The 23,662-nt window shown below is 43.9% G+C and overlaps 1 protein-coding gene across 7 annotated transcripts in view; it reads right to left on the reverse strand.

The window, feature by feature from the left end:
* The window catches only part of LOC126470459 (crossover junction endonuclease MUS81), a 213,810-nt gene that overhangs the window by 16,728 nt on the left and 173,420 nt on the right, over positions 1-23,662 (reverse strand). For 5 of the 7 annotated variants that reach the window (XR_007586209.1, XM_050098314.1, XM_050098316.1 and 2 more), the window contains one exon: positions 2,062-2,175. Coding sequence is in view for 5 of the 7 variants with exons in the window: in XM_050098314.1 (XP_049954271.1) it covers positions 2,062-2,175 (114 nt within the window). In the remaining 2 variants the exon portion in view is untranslated. Of the gene's footprint in view, positions 1-2,061; positions 2,176-11,860; positions 12,882-23,662 lie in introns of those variants that run through there. The other 2 variants (XM_050098317.1, XR_007586210.1) reach the window with 2 other exon arrangements.

A 23,662-nucleotide genomic window follows, 5' to 3' on the forward strand; every position in this document is an offset into this window, starting at 1 on the left:
TTTTGTCTGCAGAAAGTTTATTTCTAGATGCGACGAAGATTCTCCTGACAGAGACATCACGTACACTATGCATGCATTCAAAAATCAACTTATGATTCATTCAGAAATAAACTTAAAATGTGTTCAAGAATGTTCAAAAGCCGGCCGGTGTGGCCGAGTGGTTCTAGGCGCTTCAGTCTGGACCCGCGCGACCGCTACAGTCGCAGGTTGGAATCCTGCCTCGGGCATGGATGTGTGTGATGTTCTTAGCTTAGTTAGGTTTAAGTAGTTCTAAGTTCTAGGGGACTGATGACCTCAGATATTAAGTCCCATAGTGCTCACAGCCAATGTTCAAAAACCAACAGGGATGCGTTTCAAAATCATATGAATAATCGATAGACTAAAGTGCGCTGGATGCTAGGCACTTTGTGAAACAAGTTTTTTTTCTCAAGAATATGAATTTGGCAACCCCTTTTCCCAGTAGCATCTAGCTGCTTGCTGCGACTGCTTGCACAGCCAACAGCCACACTCCTGTAACCAGAAGCAGGAGAATCTACTACTCAAACCTGACTCAACTGCTCATGCGCATGAGCCCACTCGTAACTGGTAAATCGAATCTAATGTAAATAGTTGTGACCTCACACTCATCGGAGGCAATTTGTTGTTATGAAGCATTGCATTGTCTTCCTAAAGACTTTGACACGTTTTGCTGTTGGCAGACGTTTGCATGAGCACTGTGTGTCGTAGTTGTATATGGCCCATTTCCTTTGCAATTTAAGTTATTTTCGTTTTTTCTCTTGTTTACATTTTATTATTGAAGTATTATTCTGCGGTAGCGGGATACAGTAATATCCTTTGTTAGAATGTCAGTTCTTACCAGTCAAAATTACAAAAATTTAACAGAAAACTGAAACAATGAGAAATTCCCGGTTTTTCCTCGATTTTCTTCTGGATGAAGAAATTCCCGGGTTTTTCCCGGATCTCCCGGGTCGTATACACCCTGATACATGTAAAATTCATTTTATTTATTATTAACTTTTCTTATGTTAATTTCAGTTACTGATGTGTTCCATGACCATGGAGATATGCTGTTCAATGTGGAGCTATGTAAGTAGATGTGACAAATAAAATTAGAAACTTTCTGGTTGATTAAGACTGTCTGCTAGATATGGACTTGAACACAGAACCTTTGTCTATTATCTATTGACTGAGCAATCCAAGCACAACTTATGAGTTGCCCTCTGGATAAAGAAGATAACCTTTAAAATATGTGGACACAAGATTGTGGAAAGCTAGGATTTCTATTACTCTCAATACCTTTCAAATGACCCGTGTATTTAAATAATGACTACACGTAAAGGTGACAGATAATGGTAGGGGTTTAGGTGCTTGGGAATATCAGTAAGTCACATGGATCCAAATCTGAGAAGTGACACGACTGTAAGTATCAATTCTCTTTATCAGTGAATATATCGTTTGTAAACCCCATAGTGATAAAACAGTATTTTAATTAGAACTAATGAACATAGTGATTTTTAACTGTGACTGCCCTTATTGGGAGAGTTAATAAGTTTTATGGATTCAAATCTGAGAAGTGAAGTGACTATGCACAAGTATCAGTCCTGTATATCAGTGGAAATCTCATTTGTAAACCCAACAGCGATAAAACAGTATGTGTATTAGAAGTAATGAATGTATTAATTTTTAACTGTTATTTAACTTGGCAAAAAAATAATGTGTGTTACTAGGACATTATAGTAAACATCTCTTCTAAGACCAGGGACAGGCAAACAAAGACTTAAAAATGGTGTTACTTTCAGAAGTTGGCAGCATGAGGGTGAACTTCTGCAGCACCTAGATATTGTCTGGATTTAACTTGATTTTCTGTCATGTTTGTAATAAGAATCATAGGGCATCTACTTCAAAATACTATGTATAATTAAGAAGTGATCCTTTTAAGCTGACAGCAGTGTGTAGACTACGATAAATGAATTGAATTAAATTGGTTTTGACAGTGACAGATTACTTAAAGTAACTAGAAAATACATAATGCAAATCTATTATTATATGTTGCGTAATCACCATTTTCTTCCTTGCAGCACCATTGAAGTCACTGAATGCCAAAAGCGATACAGTGTCCGATGCGAGGAAGAGTGGAGGTAGATGTTCCTTGGGACAACTGACAATCATTTTGTCCTGTGTAAAACAACAAAGGTAATTAATACAAAGAATTGAGGAAAAAATAAGTTTCAATAGCCAGTAAGGATAACTTGTTGCATCGTAAACACAAAGGTAAGTGATGAATCACAACATACATTACTCATAATGACAGTAGTAGAAGCACTGAATTGGATGAATTATTCCTTAATTCTTACAGTAATATTCTGTGGCTATGGTTTGCACATTCTACTTATTCAAGATTTTCTCAGGGACAGCAGATGATTGTCTCAATGCAGAATCCTCAGAAAGTGCACACCAGTGGTCACATGGAATGTCATGCAATTTTCTCCACTTATTGGCATCAGTTCATTTATTCAAAATTTAATGTGAATGTGAAACATCAAACCACAGACAAGTAAAAACTTGTTTCAATGTATTGTCATTCTCAATAGCACAATTTTAACTAATTTGCTATATGGGCAGTCTTCCACTACATTGAAATCACTTTCCTTTGGTTTTGGTTTGTTTTCTATGATTTCCTTAAATTGCTTGCAGGACTGTTGTGATACCGATGTCTCCCCAAACCCTTTGTAATCTGAGGTACTATATGCACAGTCCAAGAAAGTTCTGTCAGACGGCTGACAACAAAATCTGAAGTGATAGAAACTGAATGACACTGACAGGTATCAACTACCTGCTGGTTGTTGCCAGTGTTGGGTAGCACAAAAAACTACATTTAAGGTGTCTGCATCTACAAAAGCAGAAATTACACACTGAGTTAATGATCTCTGAAATGTTTTATGGAACTGTATTTGAAAAAATGATATCCGTTGAGATGTCAGACACATTAAATAATGGGCTAGTTAAAACCAATGCCAACTGGAAAGCATTTAATGGCAGTCAATGCAATTTCATTTTTATTTATTCAGCTACATCCATCAGCCATCTCGCTGAAAATCTTCTTTTAGTGAACTGAAGCTACATGGACTGACAATCATGAGAAACACTATGCAAGTAGTATCATGTCAACAGAACAAAGTGAAGGCTGAAATTGTGAATTCTGTTTTTCAGGATTTTCTACTAAGCAAGAACCATTATAATTACTCTGACTGGCAAACAGTGAGACAGATATACACAAACGGAAAATAAAAAATGAATACGCTAAAGTCATGGCCCTCAAAAATTAAGTTTTACTCACATATTATAAAGATTGTATATTTTAAGTGATCAAAATTATATGCTCATCCACCTGGTGATAAGACTGTTTCAGGCAAAATTATTTTCTCTTGTATAGCCTCCCTAACTGGAATGCATTCCTGTATAGGCATTTATTAACCTTGGGAAACAGTTTCATATCATTTATGCTTGTTGATGTTGTTGCAATTGATTGATGGATGTGAGTGACTTCATTGGACAATACAAGAAGTGGCTGCACTGGCACTGTCTCACTAGAAGTGCACGTCTTGCCACAATTGTAGGAGCAACAGTGAAATGGCTGCAAGTGTCCTGCTCTGTTTATTATTCTCCTGATAAAGGGCAATGTTGTACAGTCACTGTAGACTAGAGCTTCCCACACCATGGTACCCAGAGCTGATACCATATGTTGCTGCCATATACACAGCAATTTCCACTATCTTGGGCAACATGTTACAAACAATGGTCAGTGACATCAAGGCAGAATCTGTTCACAGGACTAAAAGTAGGTAAGATGCACAAGGAGTCATGAAAGATGCAAGCTTACTCAATGTCCAGATTCAAATAAATGGTCCGTGATGACTGTGCCACCTCATTCAGTAACATTAACAACTGAAATGTCATGTTAAACATGTTGAGCAATTCCTAGGCATTACTACATGGTCTTTCACTGGCCCACAATACCATCTTACAAAAATTAATTCAACTGTATTATTTGCAACTGGTGAACCACACAAGTATGTTTACTACATTTGCTAATCCAATGTGATGCAAATATGGTGTTCATTTTTCATTTCCCATTGTGTATCTGTACATGTGAAACTGTAAGGTACTGCATATTTCTACACAAAGACAATGTACTAAGATTAAATGGATTTTATGCATTGCATACCCAGTAAAGCTGGCCTCTGTTCCAACTACTATTTAGCACAGAAAACTTGGGCTACAGTGTCCCACCGACAACTGCAAGGGGGTCACACACCATTCCCTTATTCAAGACAAATTTCAAGAACAAACCTAACTACAGACTATGGAGGTACCCAGGCTTGGCTGAAGTATACAGGTTCAAATGAATGTTGGTTATAGTAGTTATGCACAGATCTGGAAGCTTGTACTGGAAACACTGGAGTGGACAGCTGCATCAACTGGAGACTGAAGATTCCAACAACAGCAACAAAATATATCTTTTACTGAGGCTATAACAACATCATGGAAATGATAGATTGCTACTCACCACATAGGGGAGACACTGAGTCACAGACAGGCACAAGGAAAAGAATGACAGAAATGGTCAGCTTTCAGACAAAGCGCTCCTTCAGAATTAGAAGAAAGACACACATTCTCTCTAGCACAACACGCGCTCACGCACCCACGTGCGCACACCTGCATGCCTCTGTGTGTGTGTGTGTGTGTGTGTGTGTGTGTGTGTGGGCGCCCGCGTACACACACACACACACACACACACACACACACACAAAAGGTCCAGAAATGACAGTGGTCATGTGAATTGTGTTAGTGTGAATTTGTGAGAGTTTTCTACTTCTGGTGGAGGACTTGGGGAGCCAGTGTAGAGCCCACAGTGTGAGTGAATCAAAGGAAGAGTTGCACCAGCAGTGGAAAGGAGAACCAAGCTGGAGGTGGAAGGGAGAGCCATGCTGCTGACTAAGGGGGCAGTTCCAGACGTGAGCTGTTTCAAATGAAGCAAAATGAGAGCTCACAGTCCCAGCTAGAAGCCAGCAACAGGATTATACGTGAAGAGACAGGAAATGTTGACCATAAAGCACAGTGTGGAATGGGACACTGTCAATGTGGCTGGACAAAGGCTGTCTGGTGAGACGTCGCCAGAGCTCTGGTGGCTTTTAAGAGACAGGGGCTCGAACGAAGGGCAGCTGCTGGAGATGCAGTGGTACCAATAGGCTCGATCACAGCAGCAGCTTCTAGAGAAGACAGCACCAGATGAGTAATTGGGAATGCTGTTGGAAGCCTAACTGCCTGTCCTGGGTGTTGAGCCACCCTTCAAAGGAAGGTGGCCACGAATGCAAGTTTGGGCCAAAAGTGCAAGCAAAATCAGTTGTGGCCAGTGGAGGGCAGGTGTCAGGCAGGACAGTGGCGATGGATGAGGTGAGCTGCGTGGGATCATAGTCAACAGTCTTGTCACCAACTGGAGCACTGTGGCAGGATTGGACCATCCCATTGCCAACTTTTATGTCTTTTGTCCTTATGTGGTGGCAAAGACAGCATAAAAAGGTCTTTCAACTGCATTCCAGTTCAGGGTTCTGGTTTGGCATCCAGTCGAAGACCTAGGTGGTGTCTGGCTTGGTCGAGGAGCAGGCTGGCCATTGGGATGTTGGCAGAGTGCTGATTGCCAATGGGAGACTCGTGTTCAACTCACCAGCATCTGCCAGGTCATGAGAGTGCTGATGGTCTCAGCAGGTGGTGACGTTCTAGGCAATGTTCCGTCAGGTGCAGGCAGGCCGGTTGGCAGTTGATGGGAGACTCAAGCTCAAACTGACAGTGACTGCTGGGACACAAGGGTGCCAATGGGCCCAGTCAGGCAGCAATGTCCTAGGTGGAGTCTGGTTAGTATCTAGGTTCAAGTCCAGCTGGAGTCATAAGCCGCAGTGGGTTGATGTTTTGTCAGAATCCTGGGTTAAAATGGAACTGCTGCTGGTGAACACTATCGACAGATGGGCTGCAGGACGCAGGTGGCATACAGTCCGGAGTGTGTACAAATGCCGTCGAGTAGCAGTCCTGCAGTGTCTTAAATAATCCAGTGGAACGATTTCTGTGATGTGTCATATGATTTGCAGATGTAGTGTAGTGGCATGCTCTCAGTGCCGTAGATGGATGCACACACCGCTGGAGGGTGATGCTGATTCCTCTAGTGGAGCCTGCTGGAATCTGTCTACACAAATCAGTGAGTTGTTGTTGTTGTGATCTCCAATTTTAGTAATCACACGGTGCTTTCACACATGTAGGGTTGGCTTCGGCAGAGAACGCCAGGTGTACAGCAACCCGCCAGTTAAAGTCTGGATCGGGCTCCTGACTGCTCAGAACAACTAATGAGATGCATCGTTATAGGAGGAGTCGGCACTCACGCACTGCTTTATATAAGGCTATTGATAATGTTACTTTTGCTAAGCTTACAAAGAATAAAGTGACACTGAACCGTATTGGCTCTTTCACTACTGTGGATGGACCATGTTTTTTTTGTTAGTGCTGTACTGAATCTTATTATTAATAAAGCTGATTCTTTTTTGCATGGTAGTGGTTGGCTGACTGTTGCTATAGTACGGTGTGGAAGTATTATTGAAATTGGTGGACCTGAAAGTTGCAATGATCATGATGTGATTACTTATAGTACTTTTAATGTTTCTGAAGTTTTTAATAGAGATATTGGCATATCTTATATTAATGGTACTATGCCTTTTGTTGTAAGAACTCGTGGTAGGAATAAGGTTGGTCCTGATGAAGCAATTTATGTACGGTGTAAAGGACATGGTGGGTGTGAAACTGTAAATTTTGTTGGTGACATGACTTAATATTTTCATAAAGAGTGTGACATTGAGGGGGTACGAAGAGCTGCACAATGATCTTGTTAAAAGCCGAGACGTGATTTTTGCTGTTGTAGCTCTCAGGGACACTCCGGGGTGCTCTCTGTGTAAGGCATCCCTCTGCAACTCTGTGAGGCACAGCTCTATTGCATGATAGCACTACACAGAACTATGATGTAGCGTGGCTCTGTGGGTTGCCTATGTGGGTTATTGCCCTCGAGGCGGCAGTGACCCCTGGCAATGATAATATAGAAATCCTACAGTGTTGTCTCAGGAAAGATTCTAGCTTTGATAGTTTTATATCACCTTTCTCTGACCTGATGTTAACTGGTGGTGGTTATTTTTATAGTTTTAGGTGCTAAACTGCTGGGTTGTCAGTGCCTTTATATAAAACAGAGAAAATGTGGTTAAAATTTAATTAAAACATCAATAAGGATGTACGGAACATTCTGGTTGAAAATTAAGGAATAGTCTGCAGCTCGTGGTCTCGGGCTAGCGTTCTCGCTTTCCGAGCACGGGGTCCCGGATTCAATTCCCAGTGGGGTCAGGGATTTTCCTTGCCCCGAGATGACTGGGTGTTGTGTTGTCTGCATCATCCTCATTCATCCCCATTATGGTCGGAAGAAGGCAACGGCAAACCACCTCCATTAGGACCTTGCTTAGTGTGGCGGTGCGGGTCTCCCGCTTCGTTCCCCTACGCTGTCAAGTAGCATGGGCCTTCATTTCCATTCCATTTAGGAAAAAAGGAGATGACTCATCAAAAGGCAGAAGTGCATGAAGAAAAGGTACAGAGCTTGGATAGCTTTCAGAATGTGCTTTCTTTTTCTAGCTGTAGGAATAACAGGCAGGCACAAGTACATGCACATGCACATGCGTGCATGAGCGCCCGCGCGCGCACACGCACGCACGCACGCACGCACACTCGCAACAGGCACGCACCTATCTCCCTAAACTGTGCTCTAAATGGTGCGAAGGAGTCATTGAAATATCGCATGTTGTGCTCGGCTGCATGTTATGCAACTGGCTGGTCCACCTTGTTTTGGGCAACAGTTAGGTGGTGGCTATTCATTCTAGTTGTCATCTGGTTGGTTGTCATGCCAATGTAAAATACGGTGCAGTGTTTGCAGCAGAGCTGGTATGTAACATGGCTGCTTTCACAGGTGGCCCGGCCTAGGATAAAGTTGTGATGGAACTAGAGTAGCCGATGCTGGGTGGGTGGACTGGGCAGGTCTTCCACAGGGGTATCATCCCTGTGGCAAGGTATTGGGTATGGGAGTGACATAGAGCTGGAGGTTGGGTGGGCAACAGAACACCACGTTGAGAGAGATTGGAAGTAGCTTGAGTAGAAAGCCCCTCATTTCAGGGCATAATGGGATAATCAAGAACGTCGTTCAGTTGTTCCAATCTGGGGTGGTATTGGATGACAAGGGGGGGCACTTCTTTGTGATTGGTTCTTGAGATAGCTGAGAGGATCGCGTGCACGTGCGCATGTGTGTGTGTGTGTGTGTGTGTGTGTGTGTGTGTGTGTGAGGATATGGCATGGAAAATTTGTTTGTGAATTAGATACAGAGGTTATTCCCTGTCTGCGAAGGCCTTTGTGTGGCTTTCATTGTACTGGGAAAGGGAGTTCTCATTACTGTGACCACGCGGGGTAGCCATGCGGTCTGAGGCGCCTTGTCACGGTTCCAGTGGCTCCCCCCATCAGACGTTCAAGTCCTCCCTCAGGCGTGTGTGTGTGTGTGTGTGTGTGTGTGTGTGTGTGTGTTCCTTAGTGTAAGTTAGGTTGTGTAGTGTGAAGGTCTAGGGGCCGATGACCTCAGCAGTTTGGTCCCATAGTACAAATTTTCAAATTTACCATGGGTGGCCAGGCTGTTTTTGGTGTGGAAGGGGTGGCAGTTGTCAAATTGCAGGCTCTGTTGGTGGCTGGTGTGTTTCATGTGGACTGAGGTGTGGCTGGTGCCATCTGATAGGAGGAGATTGATATGTAGGAAGGTGGCATGATGCATGGACGAGGACCAGGTGAAGTGGATGGGGGAGATGGTGTTGAGGTTGTCAAGGGATGAGAACAAGGTGTTCTGGCTTTGGGTTCAGGTTATAAAGATGTCATCAATAAAACTAAAACGGACCAAGGTTTTTGGAAGCTATAGGAATGTTTCCTCTAGGTGGCCCGTGAAGGAGCTGACATAGGAGGATGCCATGCGGGTGCCCATGGCTGTGCCACGAATTTGTTTGTATACCTCCCCTTTAAAGGTGAAGTTGTTACGGGTTAGGATGTAGTCAGTTACGTGTACAAGGAATCAAGTGATGGATTTGGAATATGCAGGGCATTGAGAGAGGTAGCATTCAATCATGCCAAATTTGTGGGCATGAGGGATATTGATGTATAGGGAGGCTGCACCAACAGTGACGAGTAGAGATCCATTAGGTAAGGGTGTGGGGATGGTGGAGAGCCTGTGCAGCAAGTGACTGGTATCTTTAATGTGGGAAGCTGTGTTTCGGACAATTGGTTGGAGATGTTGATCAACAAGGACCAAGATTCTTTTGGTGGGGGCACTGTAAGCAGCCACAATACAGTGCCCTGGATTGTTAGGTCTGTGGATTTTGGGGAGCATGAAGATGGTGGGTGTGTGGGCTGTTGTCGGAGTGATTAGGGAGACAGATTACGGGAAGAGATTCAGGGAATCGCCCAGGGATTAGAAGTAATGTTGGATTTCTGGGATAGGATCACTCTGGCAGAGCTTGAAGGTGGAGGTGTCGGAGACCGTCTGCCAGGTACACTCCAGTTCATCACAACAGTGGTGGAATCTTCGTCTCCTAGGACAATGATAGTCAGGAACCACTTTTAGGTTGTCTAGGGCAATCCTTTCTTCTGTTGAAAAGTGTTAGTTCTTAGGGATGGACCTGGGAAAGGGTGGTCTGATTCAGGTTTACTGATGACATCTTTACAACCTGGACCCAAGACCAGGACACCTTATCCTCATTCTTCCATAATCTCAACACGTTCTCTCTCATCCACTTCACCTGGTCCTCCTCTACCCATCGTGTTATCTTCCTAGATGTCAATCTCCTCCTCTCAGATGGCTCAATCCACATCTTGGTCCACATGAAACCCACCAATCACCAGCAGTACCTGCACTTTGACAGCTGCCAACATTTCCACACCATAAAATCTCTCCAACAACAGCCTGGCTACCCATGGTAGATGCATCTGCAGTGTCATCCAATACCACCCCAGATTGGATCGAATGAATGACGTCCTTCATCAGGGCTTTGATTATGTATCATCATGCTCTGAAATGAGGGGCATCCAACCCAAGATACTTCCAATCTCTCCCAGTGTGGTGTACTGTTGCCCACCCAACCTTGGCAACATCGTTTTCCATTCCTATGTCACTCTCATCCCCAATACCCTGCCACAGGGATGATACCCCCTGGAAGGCCTGCCCAATCCACCCACCCAGCACCAGCTACTCCAGTTCCATCGCAGCCCTATCCTACACCATCAGAGGCCGGACCACCTGTGAAAGCAGCCATGTTGTATAGCAGCTCTGCTGCAACAACTGCACAGCATTTTACATTCGTATGGCAACCAACCAGCTGTCAATCAGAATAAATGGCCACTGCCAAACTGTTGCCAAACACAAGATTGAGCACTCAGTAGCGCAAAATGCAGCAGGGCACAACATGCAAGATTTCAATAGCTGCTTCATAACCCACACCATCTGGATCCTCCCCAGCACCACCAGCTCTTCTGAGCTGCACAGATGGGAGCTATCATTACAGCACATCCTTTGTGCCTGTAACCTTCCTGGCCTAAACCTAAGGTAACTAGTTACCCCCCCCCCCCCCTCCAACTCCCCACCCAATAGAGAGTGTGTGTGTGTGTGTGTGTGTGTGTGTGTGTGTGTGTGTGTGTGTGGGGGCGCGCGCGCATACAGAATCCCCTGCCCCAGTACCCCCACCAAGTTTGTGTCCCCACAGTAATCTCCCTCCCCCTTCCTAATTTCAGTTATTGTCCACAATAAGCAAAGTCTTTTATGAAAAATTTGAGAGGAGTGAAGATTACAATAAACTTTCTAGTTCACGTAACTTTTCGTGTAGAGTTGGCTCCAGTTCTTCTTGTCTAGGGATCTGATTCTTGAAGCTGAAATTCTCATGTTTTAGGTCCTCATGGTTGAAGTGATCTAAATAAATTTGAAGATTGTCGTTGCACAATTTTTGTAGTTACATTAATATATTTTGTCACATTTTAGTATATCGTACAGTCTTTTTAATTTTCACATTAACAAAGACAAAATTACATTGTTCACCCAAAATACAAAAATATGTCTGATCACATCAGATGCATGCTTACTACTACTTCAATCTGTGGTAACAACCATATTCCAGAGGGTTTACAATTTTTATTGACAAATAAATTTCTGCTACTTTCGATTACTGTTTCAGATACGAATCCAGAAATAAACATAATAAACAGTACTAGATTGCGTAATTAATAACAGAAACTTTAAGTGTGCCAAATAATTCATAATTTCAAATGTTTCTAAAAAAAAATAATTTTAACTGTACATTCTGTGCTAGCACTTATAGACTGTAACATTGAAAATAAAGTAATTTCTTCTCATAATTTTTTTTAGCTTGAAATATAACATACTGTGTATAAAATTATATGAAAGTTTTCAGGAAAGCAGCTGAGATAATATTTACCTGTCCAAAATTCGAAAAATAATACTGGCATTGACAAGTACCGTTGTGGAAAACTAATGCTAGAGGAGGATGTCCTGTTACACCATATCAGCTAGTTGTGTGCTGTTATCTCATGATGCCTAATCTATGAAATCACATGTCTAGCTAGTGCTCTCCACTCTCCCATGAGTTAGCATTTAAGGAGGCCAAACAGCTAAGGTAAATAGTCTCCTATTCCCCCCCCCCCCCCTCCCAAAAGCACAGAATCAGTGTACCCAATCTGTCTGCATTTAGGATAAATTCCGAGTGCAAGTATGAGAATGTGTACTTATGCTGACACAGCATGTATATGAGGTGGAACATGGGAACCAGCATGGTATTCACCTAGTTGGATGTGGGCTTCAACCATTAATACAACTGTCAGTTGTTTTAGTATGCTGTATGTTATCAAGTAGTGTCTGCTGCAATGCTACGTGCTGCAGACAATGCAGCTCCCATGGGGACACTGCATTCCTAAAAGTTTGTGGAACAAAACTCACAACCACCCTATCCTGTGGATGGAAAGCTGGATTGTGTCCCTATTCAGCCATAATATTTGTATAAAATTCAGTCCATGTCCAGGCAATGCCGCCAGTGTTGCTAGGATATGACTCTGATCTTTACAGATGCTATTGACAACTGTGAATTCTGCATGTGAATCCTAATAGGTTCTCATATGTTACTTCAATATGCGATGGACTGCAGAAGCTCTTGCTGTGACCTCTTCTTACTTTCTTTAATTATTCTCCTCAACTATACCCTTGACACTTAAAAGCAGCAGTGCTAAAATATGTAACATGAATTAGTTAGATATATGATGTTTGTGGATCCTAGTTGCAACTTCAAACAAACATAATGGCAACATATGAACCGTTTACACAACTTCTTAAAGATTTTTTTCTTTTCTTTTTTTTCCCTAGAGATCAGTGCTTAGGTACAAAAGATTTTTATGGCTGCATCCTACACTCCATTCTGCAACACACAGAGAATGTGATGAATATTGTACACAATTTCTTATGTTAATTGATTCTTCCATCGCTTCTTGGTAAAACTAGATAAATATGAAAAACACAATACTGTATATGTTCTACAGGATTAACTTATTTTGTTAACCGGTTTTTGGCTTACAAGACAACCATCAGACTAACTATCATGGTCAAAGAAAATACAATATTTGTAACCAAACAACACTGGAAAGGTGTTACTAATCTAGACTGAAGCACAAACACAGAGTAAATGCCATCTCTAGCAGTGCAGTGGTAATGCGATCTAAAAAAAAGGAAAAAGTTAAACAGTAAATAAATATAAAGGGATCAAACCAGGAAAAACATTAACATTAAGCTTGAAAAACAGTGCCTGTATCAGAATTTAAATTATGTTAACAATCCTAACAAAATAAAATTAGTACTTGACAAGAATATTAAAGAATGTCTATGAGGTATTCACTGTGAAAAGTGACATGTACTGAATAAAAGATAGAACTGACAGTTGTAACATAGGCATCCAAAAAAAATAAACACAGTAAAGTGGACAAACAGAAAAAAGCATACAGTATGGATAGCATTTGAAAAACTATGAGGGTTAAGTGAAGCTCAGAAAAGGGAAAGTGCTTAGCTGTTTGGTCATTTAATATTACATCAGGACTGTGGGCCAGATTTCAGAGGCTTTCAACTGGGTGAGTTTTTGGACTTTTGCTAAGTGGAGGACATGGGCCTGTGTGTGATAGCTCACTCAGTACATGCTCAACAAATGTAGAGTCATAATTCCATGCTGTGTTCATGTTCAGCCAACCTAGTCGCTATGTCTGCCTGACCGACAGGCTATACCTTCTAAGATGAAAAGCAGTTAATTAAATAGATTAATATAGTAGAACATACACAATATTTTGTTGAATAAAATCTATTTGGGCTTCCAGCCACGCCAGGTGTTTAAAAATCCACAAGCTCTTCACTGCGCTCTCCTTGGTCCATGTCTGGTGGTAAACGACAGTCATTTCGCTCTGGCCTCACCATTATAAGCCGCACTCCTGGCTGGAACATTACTTGTGCCCTTACCCTCACCAAATATAGTAATGTTTTCATCCCGTGTCTATTGCCCCCACTTCAACCTCATGACGGCTGGATCCCAGGCTGTGCTGAGATACAACTGCCGTCCTTTCTGGTGGTGTTTTCAAATATTTTTATTTCTACGGCTTCTTTTACAATGCTATCCCAAAATCCCTTTGCCTTCATAATGACAGGTGTTTTGTTGAATACAATTCAGTGACTGTTTTCTAAAGTGTGTTCTACCACAGCCAATTTATCAGGGTAGCATGGGCATATACACCTCTGATGTTCCTTCTGGCACTGCTCCACAATGCATACTGTTTGGCCGACACAGTAGCAGCCACAATGACATGGTATCTTGTACGCTCCCAGCATTCTAAGCCTTAGATTGTCCTTCACAGGCCTCATGAGCTGTCATATGTTTGCTGGGGGCCTGAACACTGCTAAGATGATGTGTCTCTTCAGGAGTCGGCTAATCTTTCTCGACACTGTGCAACAGAAAGGCAAAAACACAAGTTTCTTGTTCTCTTCTTTGGTGGTGTTTTTCCCACGCACCTTACCAGAAATACCCTGTGATACCTGGTGGTGATTGTACCCATGTTCCCAGAAGGCTTTTCAGAGGTGGCTTAGTTCTTGTGGCAGATTTTCAGCATCTGAGATGACTTTAGTATGGTGGATGAGGGTGCTTAGAACACCATGTTTTTGCACTGGATGGTGGTAGCTGAGAGCGTGCAGATAACCAATCCATGTGTGGAGGATTCCTGTAGACACTGTGACTGAGGTGCCCATTGGTTTTCTGGTGAATGAGGACATCAAGGAAGGGCAATGCACCATCCATCACTACTTCCATCATAAACCTAATATGGTTATGAATGCCATTTAGATGTTCTAGGAGTTCTCCCAGCTTTTCATGTATATGGGGCCAGATAATAAATGTGTCACTGACATAACAATAAAAGCAACTTGGATTATCTGGAGCCATGTCCAAAGTGATATCTTCAAATCTCCCCGTAGAAATACTGACTATGGGTGGAGCTAATACACCTCCCATCATCATGGTGCCCAACTGGTCAAAATACACTCCTGGAAATTGAAATAAGAACACCGTGATTTCATTGTCCCAGGAAGGGGAAACTTTATTGACACATTCCTGGGGTCAGATACATCACATGATCACACTGACAGAACCACAGGCACATAGACACAGGCAACAGAGCATGCGCAATGTCGGCACTAGTACAGTGTATATCCACCTTTCGCAGCAATGCAGGCTGCTATTCTCCCATGGAGACGATCGTAGAGATGCTGGATGTAGTCCTGTGGAACGGCTTGCCATGCCATTTCCACCTGGCGCCTCAGTTGGACCAGCGTTCGTGCTGGACGTGCAGACCGCGTGAGACGACGCTTCATCCAGTCCCAAACATGCTCAATGGGGGACAGATCCGGAGATCTTGCTGGCCAGGGTAGTTGACTTACACCTTCTAGAGCACGTTGGGTGGCACGGGATACATGCGGACGTGCATTGTCCTGTTGGAACAGCAAGTTCCCTTGCCGGTCTAGGAATGGTAGAACGATGGGTTCGATGACGGTTTGGATGTACCGTGCACTATTCAGTGTCCCCTCGACGATCCCAGTGGTGTACGGACAGTGTAGGAGATCGCTCCCCACACCATGATGCCGGGTGTTGGCCCTGTGTGCCTCGGTCGTATGCAGTCCTGATTGTGGCGCTCACCTGCACGGCGCCAAACACGCATACGACCATCATTGGCACCAAGGCAGAAGCGACTCTCATCGCTGAAGACGACACGTCTCCATTCGTCCCTCCATTCACGCCTGTCGCGACACCACTGGAGGCGGGCTGCACGATGTTGGGGCGTGAGCGGAAGACGGCCTAACGGTGTGCGGGACCGTAGCCCAGCTTCATGGAGACGGTTGCGAATGGTCCTCGCCGATACCCCAGGAGCAACAGTGTCCCTAATTTGCTGGGAAGTGGCGGTGCGGTCCCCTACGGCACTGCGTAGGATCCTACGGTCTTGGCATGCATCCGTGCGTCGCTGCGGTCCGGTCCCAGGTCGACGGGCACGTGCACCTTCCGCCGACCACTGGCGACAACATCGATGTACTGTGGAGACCTCACGCCCCACGTGTTGAGCAATTCGGCGGTACGTCCACCCGGCCTCCCGCATGCCCACTATACGCCCTCGCTCAAAGTCCGTCAAGTGCACATACGGTTCACGTCCACGCTGTCGCGGCATGCTACCAGTGTTAAAGACTGCGATGGAGCTCCGTATGCCACGGCAAACTGGCTGACACTGACGGCGGCGGTGCACAAATGCTGCGCAGCTAGCGCCATTCGATGGCCAACACCGCGGTTCCTGGTGTGTCCGCTGTGCCGTGCGTGTGATCATTGCTTGTACAGCCCTCTCGCAGTGTCCGGAGCAAGTATGGTGGGTCTGACACACCGGTGTCAATGTGTTCTTTTTTCCATTTCCAGGAGTGTACGTCCATAAAGTGTAGAAGGGTTTCGCCACTAGTGGGAGGAGATTCTTAATAATGGCCTCTTCCAGTGATGAATGTTTGAGGAGCTCTGATGTAGTCTTCATTATTCGTGATGTTGGTTCTCAATTCGGTTTCCGGTAGGTATACTCCTTGAAAATCAACTGAATTTTACCATTGTAGTCCACTTTATTCAGAATGACGGATGCATTGCTCTTGTCAGCTGGCAGAACCTTGATATGGGGGTCTTTATGGAGTGCACAACATCCTTTGATTTCAGTCCTAGTCAAGTTAGACAGTGGTGGGTTGGATTTTGAAATAATCTGGGTTTTGTGATGAAAATCTAACCCACCACTGTCTAACTTGACTAGGGCTGAATCCAACGGACTTCATGCACTCCGCGACAACACCCTCATCGTGGTTCTGCCAGCTGACAAGAGCAGTGCATCTGTCATTCTGAATAAAGCTGACTACGACGCTACAATTCTGTTGATTTTTGAAGAGCATACCTACTGGAAACTGCCATGGGACCCAATGTCAAGAATAATGAGGAAGACATCAGAGCTCCTCAGTCATCACTGGAAGAGGCCATTATTAAGAATCTCCTCCCTCAGGCACCGAGGCCACCTATGCTTTATGGGCTACCGAAGATCCACAAAATGGATTCTCCTCTTCACCCCATTGCCAACATCATTGGGTCACAAACTTACAGACTGGCAAAACGTCTGTCCAGTCTCATTACACCGCATGTGGGGCACTGTGTGCATCAGATCTGCATCTTGTGCAAGGTGGTACAAGGATGAGTTTTGATGTGGTGTCACAACTTACTTGTCTTCCTTTCAACGACTGCAAAGACCTCCTCTCCCAGTTACTTCATGGTACATCTGTGGGATTGTTTAAGCACATGCTGACATTGTTTTATTTTCTACATGGCAGCTATAATTTCGACCAGCTGGAAAACGTGGCGATCAGAACACCATTAGCTCCATCCATAGCCAACATTTTTATGGAGGAATCTGAAGACATCGCTTCAGATAAGCCAAGTTGCTTTTATAATTAAGTCAATCACACTTTTATCACATGGCCCCATGGACACGAGAAACTCGGAGAATTTTTAGAACATCTGAACGACATTCACGACCACATTAGGTTTATGATGGAAGTAGAAATAGATGGTGCATTGCCCTTTCTTGATGTCCTCGTTTGCTAGAAAACCAATGGGCACCTCAGCCACAGTGTCTACAGGAAACCTACACACATGGACCAGTATCTGCACTCTCTCAGCCACCAAAATCCAGCAGAAAAACATGGCTTTCTGAGTAACCTCATCCACTGTGCTAAATTCGTCTCATCCACCATGCTAAAGTCATCTCATATGAGGAATATCTGCCACTAGAATTAAACCACCTCTGGCAAGTCTTCTGGGAAAATGGCTGCAATCACTGTCACATATTATAGGCTATTTCTGGTGAGGTGCACGAGAAAAACACCAGTGAAGAAGAGAACAAGAAACTTGCATTTTTGACTTTCTGTGGCTTCTGAAAAGACACATCATCTCATCAGTGTTCAGGGCCCCAGCAAAAATATGACCGCTCATGAAGCCTGTAAAGGACAGTCTAGGACTCAGAGTGCCTGGCATGTACAAGATACCATGTCAGTGTGGCTGCTATTACGTCAGACAAACAGTACACACTGTGGAGCAACACCAGATGGAACATGAGAGATACATATGCCTACACTATCCTGAAAAAATCAGTCTTGGCAGAACACACTTTAGAAAATCGACACAGAATTCTATTCAACAAAACATCTTTCATTATGAGGATGGAGGGATTTTGGGACAGCATTATAAAAGAAGCTGTAGAAATAAAAATATCTGAAAACATCATCAATAACGATGGGTGTTTGTAGCTCAGCACAGCCTGAAACCTTGCCATTGCGAAGATGATTGGATGCAAAAGATGCTGAATGAAAACATTACCATATGGTAGACATTTACCACTTGACAATGGCCAAGAAGAGCTCACCCAAAAGGTCATGGGATTTTAACCACCTGAAGTGGCTGGAAACCCAAGAAGATTTTAGTAATTCATATGACCATGAGACCATACATTCATACTATATTTTGCTTTTCATTTATAAATAATGTCTTGTGCTAATATTATATCCACAAATGTTACCGTTTTTTTTAAACTGTGATTAATTTTATAAGGCTGTGATGGATTCTCAGGGTTGCTCTGCAGATGCACTGAGAAGGGTTCGATTGCTTTAGTATGCAGCTGCATGTGCGTAAGGTAAGTATGCCTAACATGTATGTGACATAGGACTATAGCTTCTCTTTGAAAGGGGTGAAGTGATATTCCATGTATTTTGGTGAAGTCTTTCATTATTCAAAGTGTGTTGGATAGGATATTGGTCACCCACTCTTCTCCTCATTTTTTTTAAGACGTGGTCTCTAACATGTACCTGTAAATCAGCTTCTGTGATTTGTAATGGTAGCAGGTTCATTGTAGAGTCTTTCTTATATTATGTATCATCACAATCATTGTCTGGGATGCTTACATGGTTCAGAATACATAAGAATACTGTGGAAGTCCCTGTATTGCTGAGATGGTATAAAAGTTTGTGAATGGAGGAGACCGAAGAACAATTCGGTGAGTAATTTTCTTGTGGTAAAACTACTGAGGGATTCACTGTACAGGAGAATAATTCTGGCAGATTGAGGTTGTACATGTGTGAGAGCTCTGTGTATTGCCACTAAATCCATCATGTGGATGCTTCATACAGTAGGAAGGGAGTGTTGTTTATAACCATTTTTGTCCTTGGAGTCATTAGTATACATCAGATTAAAGGTCGCATGGTCGTGATAAACTGAATAGAATCTATGGTGATGAAAGTTAAGGTTTGTGTGATCCTTCTATCACACTGGAGACCCATTCGCAGTACAGGACATGGAATACACGACACAAGGGGGAATCTATATTTGTGCAGTACGTGAGCCAGTTATTACAAGAGTCCCAGAGGAGCATTGCATTCACCTTGGCAAAACTGAGCGAGTGACTCACTTTGAATGGGTGAGCATCACTGAGTGCAACTGAAGGGCATGTGGTCCCATCTACGCAACTAAGGAAACATGGCAGTTAGCTATGTAGCAATGCAGTATGATCCACGTGGCTCTGCAAACTGTGCAAGTTGCAGTGTGATTAGATGAGATGATGTCAGTCACATTCAGCAACTTCTGTCGAGCTGTGGAAAGTGTATTCACTTTCCCTCTCACACACCACAGCTGAGAGAACTCCACACGGATAGGGCACTCATTTGCAGTGCTCTAGTTCCCAGTGAGCATATTTTAGTCTCCTGGCTTTCACACAACTCACAAGGAGATGGATACTGGAGTTCTGGAAAAAGCAACATATAACAATGGTATTGTGGCCTACAGTACCTTTTAACCACATCATTAATTAAGAGTTGTTGTTGGTGTACCTTTCAAGGTCAAACACCTACTTCAACAAGAAGACTATCGAAGGGACATGTGTAGAAAGTTCCAGCTCCAAGATGGACTCTACTAATGTATACAGGGTGTAGTAGCCCTAAAACAGAAGGTGCTGTTGACCTCAAAGCAACATATTATTGTCTAATCAAGCTAAAATCAACAGTAAAATTTTAATAGAATCTGTTGACGTGTTCTACAAAAAGTGTTTCCAAGAGAGTGTGCTCCCTGCCGCCGTTGGATAAGCAGCTGCAGCAGCAAGTTGTATACTCCTAGCTCACTCATTTGTTACATAGTTTAATTCTTAATTTCTTTGCGTGTTTTTGGTACTTGCATTGTTTAATTCATAAATTTCGGGCGTTTTATAGTATTTGATAGTTGTAGCATCACGTTTTAATACCTGAATATTGTAAATTCGCGTAGTCGTTTGTCTTCTGTTTTTGTTTTAAACGGCCAGTGTCGGTTGGTCACAGTTAGTGTGCTCCCTGCCGCCGTTGGATAAGCAGCTGCAGCAGCAAGTCGTATACTCCTAGCTCACTCATTTGTTACATAGTTTAATTCTTAATTTCTTTGCATGTTTTTGGTACTTGCATTGTTTAATTCATAAATTTCGGACGTATTATAGTATTTGAGAGTTGTAGCATCGCGTTTTAGTACCTGAATAGTGTAAATTCGCGTAGTCTCCTTCCGCCGCCGAGCAGTGTCAGCAGTGTGCAAGTAGCAGCATTACTGCATTTACTAGGCAATCTTGTATTTTAATAACCGTTTAAATTTTGTCGATTTGTTTGCGCTCTCTGTAGATTAGTTCAGACGTTCTTTGCAAAACAGTTTTTAGCATGGATAGGGACTGCAACTGCTGTGTTCGGATGCAGGCTGCGTTGGCTCCCTTCGCTCCCAGCTTCAGGCAGTGTTGGCTGCGGTCACACAGCTTGAGGCTGTTGCCAATGGGCATCACTGTGGGGGTCCGGATGGGGGTTTGTCGGGGACGGCCAGCTCGTCCCACGCATTCCCCGATCGGACTACGACTGTGGTTGCCCGGGATACTGCCCGCATTGAGGCTGATCCCTCACCTGTGGTAGAGTGGGAGGTCGTCTCAAGGTGTGGCAGGGGGCGAAAGACATTCCGGAGGGCTGAACGGAAGGCCTGTCCAGTTTGTCTGACGAACTGGTTTCAGGCTCTGTCTCAGGCTGATACTGATCTTCGGCCTGACATGGCTGCTTGTCCTGTTCCAGAGGTTGGCCCTCAGTCTGCAAGATCCGGGCGGTCGCAGAGGGTGGGCTTACTGGTAGTTGGGAGATCCAACGTCAGGTGCGTAATGGGGCCCCTTAGGGAAATGGCAGCAAGAGAGGGGAAGAAAACCAATGTGCACTCCGTGTGCATACCGGGGGGAGTCATTCCAGATGTGGAAAGGGTCCTTCCGGATGCCATGAAGGGTACAGGGTGCACCCATCTGCAGGTGGTCGCTCATGTCGGCACCAATGATGTGTGTCACTATGGATCGGAGGAAATCCTCTCTGGCTTCCGGCGGCTATCTAATTTGGTGAAGACTGCCAGTCTCGCTAGCGGGATGAAAGCAGAGCTCACCATCTGCAGCATCGTCGACAGGACTGACTGCGGACCTTTGGTACAGAGCCGAGTGGAGGGTCTGAATCAGAGGCTGAGACGGTTCTGCGACCGTGTGGGCTGCAGATTCCTCGACTTGCGACATAGGGTGGTGGGGTTTCGGGTTCCGCTGGATAGGTCAGGAGTCCACTACACGCAACAAGCGGCTACACGGGTAGCAGGGGTTGTGTGGCGTGGGCTGGGCGGTTTTTTAGGTTAGATGGCCTTGGGCAAGTACAGAAAGGGCAACAGCCTCAACGGGTGCGGGGCAAAGTCAGGACATGCGGGGACCAAGCAGCAATCGGTATTGTAATTGTCAACTGTCGAAGCTGCGTTGGTAAAGTACCAGATCTTCAAGCGCTGATAGAAAGCACCGAAGCTGAAATCGTTATAGGTACAGAAAGCTGGCTTAAGCCAGAGATAAATTCTGCCGAAATTTTTACAAAGGTACAGATGGTGTTTAGAAAGGATAGATTGCATGCAACCGGTGGTGGAGTGTTTGTCGCTGTTAGTAGTAGTTTATCCTGTAGTGGAGTAGAAGTGGATAGTTCCCGTGAATTATTATGGGTGGAGGTTACACTCAACAACCGAGCTAGGTTAATAATTGGCTCCTTTTACTGACCTCCCGACTCAGCAGCATTAGTGGCAGAACAACTGAGAGAAAATTTGGAATACATTTCACATAAATTTTCTCAGCATGTTATAGTCTTAGGTGGAGATTTCAATTGACCAGATATAGACTGGGACACTCAGATGTTTAGGACGGGTGGTAGGGACAGAGCATCGAGTGACATTATACTGAGTGCACTATCCGAAAATTACCTCGAGCAACTAAACAGAGAGCCGGCTCGTGGAGATAACATCTTGGACCTACTGATAACAAACAGACCCGAACTTTTCGACTCTTTAAGTGCAGAACAGGGAATCAGTGATCATAAGGCCGCTGCAGCATCCCTGAATATGGAAGTTAATAGGAATATAAAAAAAGGGAGGAAGGTTTATCTGTTTAGCAAGAGTAATAGGAGGCAGATTTCAGACTACCTAACAAATCAAAACGAAAATTTCTGTTCCGACACTGACAATGTTGAGTGTTTATGGAAAAAGTTCAATCGTAAAATGTGTTTTAGACAGGTATGTGCCGAGTAAAACTGCGAGGGATGGGAAAAACCCACCGCGGTTGAACAACAAAGTTAGGAAACTACTGCAAAAGCAAAGAGAGCTTAACTGCAAATTTAAATGCAGTCAAAAAGAAGCTAAACGATGTCAAAGTTAGCGTAAGGAGGGCTATGCGTGAAGCGTTCAGTGAATTCAAAAGTAAAATTCTATGTACCGACCTGACAGAAAATCCTAAGGAGTTCTGGTCTTACGTTAAATCAGTAAGTGGCTCGAAACAGCATATCCAGACACTCCGGGATGATGATGGCATTGAAACAGAGGATGACACGCGTAAAGCTGAAATACTAAACACCTTTCTCCAAAGCTGTTTCACAGAGGAAGACCGCACTGCAGTTCCTTCTCTAAATCCTCGCACAAAGGGAAAAATGGCTGACATCGAAATAAGTGTCCAAGGAATAGAAAAGCAACTGGAATCACTCAATAGAGGAAAGTCCACTGGACCTGATGGGATACCAATTCGATTCTACACAGAGTACGCGAAAGAACTTGCCCCCCTTCTAACAGCCGTGTACTGCAAGTCTCTAGAGGAACGGAGGGTTCCAAATGATTGGAAAAGAGCACAGGTAGTCCCAGTCTTCAAGAAGGGTCGTCGAGCAGATGTGGAAAACTATAGACATATATCTCTGATGTTGATCTGTTGTAGAATTTTAGAACATGTTTTTTGCTCGAGTATCATGTCGTTTTTGGAAACCCAGAATCTACTCGGCAGGAATCAACATGGATTCCGGAAACAGCGATCGTGTGAGACCCAACTCGCTTTATTTGTTCATAAGACCCAGAAAATATTAGATACAGGCTCCCAGGTAGATGCTATTTTTCTTGACTTCCGGAAGGCGTTCGATACAGTTCCGCACTGTCGCCTGATAAACAAAGTAAGAGCCTATGGAATATCAGACCAGCTGTGTGGCTGGATTGAAGAGTTTTTAGCAAACAGAACACAGCATGTTGTTATCAATGGAGAGACGTCCACAGACGTTAAAGTAACCTCTGGCGTGCCACAGGGGAGTGTTATGGGACCATTGCTTTTCACAATATATATAAATGACCTAGTAGATAGTGTCGGAAGTTCCATGCGGCTTTTCGCGGATGATGCTGTAGTACACAGAGAAGTTGCAGCATTAGAAAATTGTAGCGAAATGCAGGAAGATCTGCAGCGGATAGGCACTTGGTGCAGGGAGTGGCAACTGTCCCTTAACATAGACAAATGTAATGTATTGCGAATACATAGAAAGATGGATCCT

This window comes from Schistocerca serialis, chromosome 3 (genome assembly GCF_023864345.2).
Source record: "Schistocerca serialis cubense isolate TAMUIC-IGC-003099 chromosome 3, iqSchSeri2.2, whole genome shotgun sequence".
Taxonomy (NCBI): domain Eukaryota; kingdom Metazoa; phylum Arthropoda; class Insecta; order Orthoptera; family Acrididae; genus Schistocerca; species Schistocerca serialis.